Here is a 7,481-nt window from a genome sequence, read left to right on the forward strand (position 1 = left end):
TATATATATATATGGCAATGCTGTCATTGCATTTCGCCTTTAGTTGAGACAGTAAAAGCTTTCCTCTGAAGGTCTGGTCTTCTTCTCTGTGCGCCAGGAGTGGTTGGCCTGGCGTCATGGCTGCGGTTCTGTTCGTTCAAACACAGGGTAAGAAGCATATCAAGGTGAAACCTAAATGAGATCATATCATGGAGAAACAGATGAGGCGTACGCCGTAATGTCGCGAAAGTGTACTCCGATGAATCGACAATTTTCCCCCAAGATTCCTTGGGTGCTCGGATTTTCTAGGGTTAGTAGTTGGCAGCTATATGCATGTGATCATACCTCGAATCAGGCATAGTTCGATCCAACCGAGTTGCTTGATGGCGGTGATTTCGCAGTCGAATACACCTGAGCTGTCGTGAAGTCCCTCGAGTAGCGATACAAACCAAACGTAGATACACGGAAACCTCGGATACCTGTCCCGATGAAATGGACAAACAGGTATTGCGTGCTCCCCAGTGCTTGGGATGGTTGGGTCTATGGTTGCGTCAATCGATTGGTCTGCCTGTCCCAGCAAGTCATGGGAACTTGAAACCTTTTGAAGAGTTCCGACCCCACAACTAACTAAGGCTAGTGAAAATTGCAGACAACGCTTCCCACATGTCTGCACCGGGTCATGATACTTTCAACTGTTGACTTTGCTACATCGTCTGCTACCGTAAGCTAACCAAATGTTGCAAAGATTTATGAAGTCGAACGTATCGACTCAGTCTACTAGCGAAATATGGTTCATCGGGTTTCCAAACATCCAGCTTCAGTTCGACTAGTCGTTCGGAGGATGAGGGAGTAGGTCTGTCAAATATAGATGCGCGGAGAGCTCAATGGTCCATTGCACGATAACGGTTCCTTGCCTTTCAATTACACGCACTCAAACGGGAAAATTAAGTGAGACATGAGGACGAGCGTGTAGTAAACACGACTAGAATGATCTACTGAAGCGCATGTTAAGTTCGCTTTGCTTTTTGGGGGTAAACGTTATCGGGCTTGACAGACCCTAAGTGCAGCGGTCACGTGAAGCCGGACGTCGCCTAAAATCCCCACATGAAGTTCGACCCAAAGCTAAATGTTGTTGAGGGGTGTTACGGGTGAGTGTTCAGGAAGGAGTTTTACCGATGACGGAAGCTGTATGCTCGGGATAGTTAAACTCACTTTAAAACCACTTTCGAGAATAGAGAAAAACCATGTACTTAATTCAAGTAGTCCTGAACGGGAGAGCTCATTTCACTTTGGTTTGATAACCGTCAACCAACCGTGCGCGTATGTCGGGCGGATGGGATCTCCTTCGCTTATACTAGAGAGTGGTGTACAAATACACTTTTAAAAAACAGAGGAATGAAAAACGACACAGGCCAATGACTAGGAAAAAGGAAACAGATACAACACTGCTACTGATTGCGTGACATCACTATGGGCGTGAGTACCTCCAACCATTGATGTGATGGGCCAGTGGTGCCCACGCCTCGCAGACAACATGCACCGTCTCCAGGCCACGCGCTGTCCACTTTGCGATACCCTCAAGTGAGGGTCCAACACCTGGTTTACGACAGCTCCCGTGGACGCGTGAAGATCTACCGGAAACTTTCGCCTGTGTTCACCACATCAGAGGGTGTCATGCAAGGTAGTCCTCTTTTACCTTTCTTCTTCGACTACGAATATGCGAGGCTCACAGCCAGCCTCTAGTGCCTGTGGGGTCGAAGTGCTCCCGGAGCATTCGCTCACAGACATCGAGGACGAAGTAGCTCTTCTTGAATCCGACACAATCGTAATGCGAACAATATTAAGTAATCTAAGTAATTCTGCCTCATGGTTTGGTATGCGCTTCATATTCGCAAAGTGTGGAGTGCTACCGTAGGACTTGGTGGGCCCGAATCCTAACATGCTTAAAGGGGAGCCTATTGAGGTAGCAGACAAATTTGTCCACATGAGCAGCTGTATCTCTACTCGTGGTCTCAAGATGGATGATATTTCCACCCGGATTGAAAAGGCCAGAGCAGCTTTCGTGTGACGTGGGCATGACATCATCCGTCAAGGGTCGACTTTAAAATGCTGCGGGTTACGAACCTAACGCTGCGCGCTGAGGGCGTCCAGAGACTTTCAATGTTTGATGGTCGATATCGTCGAACCGTTTCCCGAAACGGATGGGAACACCAGACCAGTGATACTGAAATACGTCGAATGGTATTCGGAAGAAATAACTCATCCACGATAAATTAACTGATCACACTCCATAGGTCGCGCTGGTTCGGCCACGTGCTCCGTATGCCAGTCGACCGAATTCGAAGTAGGGCTCTTTTCGAACAACTATGCGAAGGGTGGAAACGAGCCAGGGGTGGTCAAACAATGACTTGGCAGCGAAATATAGAAGCAATTACCAGCAAACTCGGCTGCGTTCGTCGTTACCGTCTTCCTGGATGGGGCACCCAAGACAGGACACATCGGTGGTTGGAGACATTGTCGGACAGTCCATTTGCACCCTTAATGGTGCTCGTACATTCACACCATTGCCTTCAATGCATAGCTCCATTCCCTATCCATCCACTTAAAAGTCCCCTGTCAGAACTGTATTTACGCACCAATTTATCAGCTCCCACCTCCAATGCGCAGCTACCTACCCCACATTCCCAAATAATCGATCAACGAAGTTGTGGCAGCTAAGACCATCGTACGGCGAATACGCAGTTTCCACAGCTGACGATGATCTGGCTTACGGAGCAAGGTACTAGCCAGCATAACTATTGCAACTGAATCGGCCAACTAACTCGCTTTTTGCTAAAAACCATTCGTCGCACTTCAGTATTGCTGATTTGATGTGCAATCGGTAGAAATCACCTAAGATAAGGGATAAACAGTCTTCTCTGGTCTTCAACGAAGAGTGACCAGGGGTCAAGACCGTAAAGCAATACTAGACGCACCACCGTCTTCTATACCATGCCTTTCATCGACATAATAACGTCATGTCGAGTTGGAGGATAAAAGAACGGACAGTAGCGCTCCCAGTAGCAAAAATCGTTCGGCTGTAGCACCCCTTCGGTGCCTAACTGACATGCCACCAGAAGGTGGCACGAGTAGGATACTGTCAGGTTGTCCAAGCCTAAACAGGGGAAGTCGAGATGCAGAGGTCGGGTTCGAACACGGGCCTTCCGGTCAGTAAATTTGCGCTCTAACCATCCAATGTGAGGTCAATATTGATATAAGTATCCGGATGGTGAACTCAGGAGAACCGTATCCATAGGCTTTCATGCGTCCACGGGTGTTCGAATATGAAGATTGGAGAAGTGTGACGAAAGTGTTCGCTACACCTATGGAGGAAGAATATCGCCAAAAGGTACCGCGATCGACTAAGTCAAATGTGGCTCTAACGTCTAAGAACACAACAACTGTTGGTACTTCATATGTCCTGCAAGAATTTCGTCAGATTTTGGACGATTGCTTCTCCTCCATCCGTAATCAAGACAGGAAGAGGACAACCAGGTTAAGGTACTTTGTTTCAACCCAAAATTTTGGTTCGCTTTTTCTCTATCTTCTGTTGGGAACGAAGAAACTTTTAGGTGGAAAAGAGTCTGACTATTTATCGATCGTTCCTTAGCCATCACTTATCTCGGTCAGTCTTGAGACTGTCGGTCAGGTGTGGTTTCACAGAACCAAGACAAGCTGCTATTTTTCAACAAAACCAAAAAACATACACTTACCATATACATCTCCACCAACGACGGGGGTGGCTGAATAATTTCCAATTTCTGCATCACCATCGGACTGACCTTCCGCAGTTTGTTTTCCAGACAAGCTTCAACATATTCTTTAGAGTACTTGCCAGCAAATTGCTCTCGAATCACGGGTAACTCATTCACTTGTGAGGAAAGCCGTGGACAAGACCAAATGATAGAAGCGATGGCCTCCTCAAGACAAGGATCGACTTCTCTATAGCAATTGTGAAATGGGACCGAAAATTATGGAAAATTACTTGGAAACCTCGAAAATACCAAATCGTGCTAAAAGGAGTTCGCAGTAGGTTTGCAGAATCTCCAGCGCCTCCACAACATAGTCTTCTCGAACGATATGTTCAGTTTTAATGCGGGATCGCTCGATTTTGTTTTGTTTCAACAGTTCGGCCACCTCACGGCGTGCTTTCATCCCCATCTCAGTCTTCTTTTTTTGCAACAGACCCATACGATTCACACAAAGCCGCAGATTGGATTTTAGTTTAGTATAGTCACAGGTTTTGGCAAACAGAGGCATTCTGGTAATGAGGCTAAAGGGGAGGAAGAGAGAGACCAAGTTATTCGGCTTAGACAGTGCCATTCTTTTATCTAATAAAACTTACCTAAAAGCCTGTGGGCATCGAATATTTTTCAGTTCTCTTTCGAACGTGATCTGCACGTAGGTTGCCTTAGCTGGAATAATGAAACCCAATCACAAAGATATTGCTTAACAACTGCCCTTCAGTGACAGCAAGTAGATCAGGCTTATGTTCCTGGGTAACCACAGCAGCCACATTAGACTTAGTTCCCACAATATTGGGGTGAAAAATACTCCCAGGTCAACTGAAGTTGCCGAGTGGTCAAACAGAAGAAGTGGGTTCAAGAGAGCTGTGAGTAAGGCGCCAGCTTACGGACCGGATGTCCGTGATTCGAACCCAACCTCAGCATCTCAACTCCTCGTATCTGAGCTTGGGCAGCCAGACAACTAGGCATCGAAAGGGTGCTACAGCTGAACGATAACTGGAGGAAGTCCGCTTCGGTTTCGGTTCAAGAATAAGGATAGTACACTTGTGCGCGGTCATCGAAGCTACCATGCAGTGCAAACTGCAAGGAGACATAAATTCAATCAATTAATTCAATTTATCAGCTATAAACCGTGTGCCATAGGCACGTTGGTTCCAGCTGCTACAGTTTTGCTCAGCGGAAAACAGGAAATCGGAACATACAATCAAGCCTTCGAGGCAAAGGCATGTTCAGTTTGTTCAGAAATTGGATAGCTATGTAATGAGAGCGATGGCTGTGATGCGCGAGCGCCACTGACGGTGCGATTGGGCCACTTCCGCTGTCATTAACCACTGGTGATTTGGGTCCCTGGGTCCTCATCCGGGGAGGGGGCAGTTGCCCACCCGACTAAGCTCACTGGGCGAGATGTCCCAAGTGGTTAGAGCGCCAATTTACTGACCGGAAGGTTCGTGGTTCGAATCCTACCTTCGCCACTCGACTTCCCCTGTCTAGGCTTGGCAACCTGGCAGTATCCCAGCCCTCGTGCTTCCTTTGGGTGGCATGGCAGCTAGGCACCGAAAGGATGCTACAGCTGAACGCTTTTAAGCTCACTGATGTTTAGGTTTCCGATACGGAAATTTGAGCGACGCGCAGGTTCTAAAATCCCTTGCCGCCGCATACAGCCAAGTAAGTCAGACTATTGAGCCACTGGCTCCGGGCAGGGTTCCCGAAGAAAACCCCAACAAACGCTGTCTCGAGGTCCAGCCAGAGCCATGAATTTGGGTATTGAAATCACATCTGGAGAGAGATTCATGAACTCCGATTATGCGGACTAAATTGTTCGCATGCGCATAGTAGCTTAGATAAAATATCCGAGGTTGGTCCATGTTTCAACATGCGTGTCTCACCTTCGAATTGCGAGGTCTTAATCGAAGACTTTCCGTATTCTCGTACTTCGCTGAAACATCACTACGAAGAGCTTCGGTATTCTGTATGGGTCCACGCAGTTTGGCAGCTACATAAGCCGTGATTGTACTGTAACAGATGGAGAGAGCAACATTCGCAAACTTGTACCGCTTGTGGCATCCGAACCGAGCTTCCCTGAAGCTACAAGGCCGTGTATACAAAGCAATTGTAAAATAGTTGTGTACGGATGCTTTTGGAGAGCTCGCTGTACACTGTCACACGTTCGGAAGTCTGATAATACAAACAGCTTATGTTCCCGAACTTCCGGGGCATTTCTCGGTAGGCAAGCGTGTCAAGAAGAACAGACCGACCAACCGGGTCAGACGCGCCATGGAAATCTAAGAGTACTAGAATTGTGGGTCGCTCATACGTATGACGTTGTTCAAGCACCTGATGAAGTGTGAAGATTTGGCCAACACAGCCCCTACCAGGCCGGGATCCCGCTTGCTGCTCTTGAGTCAGTGTTTCACGAGCCACCATAAGGCGACGAAGTACAAGTGACGTTTACACTCTTGTTACGAAAGGAGGTAAGCTAGTCCCTCCGTGGTTATCACACTAAGGGCCCTTTTTTGAAAATGGGCACCATCACCGACTGTCCCAGTTGTCTGCGACCGACTCCTCTTCCAAAAGGCAAGCAAACAGATCAGACAAGCGGTGACCCCATCTTTGAACAACGCGGGTGGGAGGTCAACCGCACGAGGCGCGTGAGAGTCATAAACCTCCGAGACGGTAGGCGGTTCCACGTTCACCGTCCGGGATCCTACATCCGGGGGCGAGGCAGATCAGTGGTTAGAGTGCAAATCTACTGACCGGAAGGCCCGTGGTTTGAATCCGGCCAGTGCATCTCGACATTCCCTGTCTAGGCTTGGGCAACCTGGCAGTTCCCTAGCCTTCGTGCTTCCTTCGGGTGGCATGAAAACTAGGCACAGAAAGGGGTTGGTAATGTGTTGGAAACTGACCGGACCGTGGTTTGAATCCGGCCAGTGCATCTCGACTTTCCCTGCCTAGGCTTGGGCAACCTGGCAGTTCCCTAGCCTTCGTGCGTGCTTCGGGTGGCATGAAAACTAGGCACAGAAAGGGGTTGGTAATGTGTTGGAATATTGGTAGTTCGGGTGTATTGGTTGGTAATTGATCAGGTGGCTGTTGATCTGTTCGCCGAGCTTGGCAATTGGTTTGCAAACGTTTCGTCACCATTCGAGGAGGCATCTTCAGTGCGCTGTTGGTTGGGTAGTTCCTCTCTTCGTGCCTACGTTTATATAGTCTACAAAGAGCAGTCTTTGCGCTGTAACCTGGATTCTGATTGGCCCGTTCTTCATCTGTATTGCGTCGTGGTCGGCTTCTCTGTTGGCTTGTGGAGTGCCTCCTATTTTTAGTAGCCTGCTGTTCTATTGATTTCTTCTTTGAGTCCTTGTTCGGCCTCGGGTTCTGGGTTTCCTTTGTCCTCAGAAGCTGGTAGGCAGGATCAATCTCAATGTGCCTGTTTATTGCTCCACCAGTGGAGTACCACGCCTCCATGAACTCGCGTTCCTTGTTCTTGCCTGGCCCAGTATTCCGAAGTTATTCCAATCGAAATGGTGTCCTTCCCCATCTTCGTGTGCAGAGATGAGAGAGAGAGAGTTGGTCATGTCTCTTGGTGGCGAGCTTGTGTTCGGTGATTCTGGTTGACAGTTTCCTCCCTGTTTGTCCAACGTAGTGTTTTTCACAATCGTTGCATTGAATTTTGTAGATTACATTTGTCTTTTCCATCGCATTAAGTGTCCCCTTTGGGGGACC

The 7,481-nt window shown here is 48.1% G+C and overlaps 1 protein-coding gene across 1 annotated transcript in view; it reads right to left on the reverse strand.

Annotated features, from left to right (window-relative positions):
- T265_08954 (hypothetical protein) overlaps positions 1-7,223 on the reverse strand; it is a gene marked incomplete at both ends in the record, with an annotated part of 20,597 nt that extends 13,374 nt beyond the window's left edge. The window contains 4 exons of the mRNA XM_009174897.1: positions 3,732-3,960; positions 4,004-4,291; positions 4,364-4,433; positions 6,668-7,223. Coding sequence (XP_009173161.1) covers positions 3,732-3,960; positions 4,004-4,291; positions 4,364-4,433; positions 6,668-7,223 — 1,143 coding nt within the window. The remainder of the gene's footprint in view (positions 1-3,731; positions 3,961-4,003; positions 4,292-4,363; positions 4,434-6,667) is intronic.
- Positions 7,224-7,481: the final 258 nt, after the last annotated feature.

Source organism: Opisthorchis viverrini (genome assembly GCF_000715545.1).
Source record: "Opisthorchis viverrini unplaced genomic scaffold opera_v5_248, whole genome shotgun sequence".
Classification (NCBI taxonomy): domain Eukaryota; kingdom Metazoa; phylum Platyhelminthes; class Trematoda; order Opisthorchiida; family Opisthorchiidae; genus Opisthorchis; species Opisthorchis viverrini.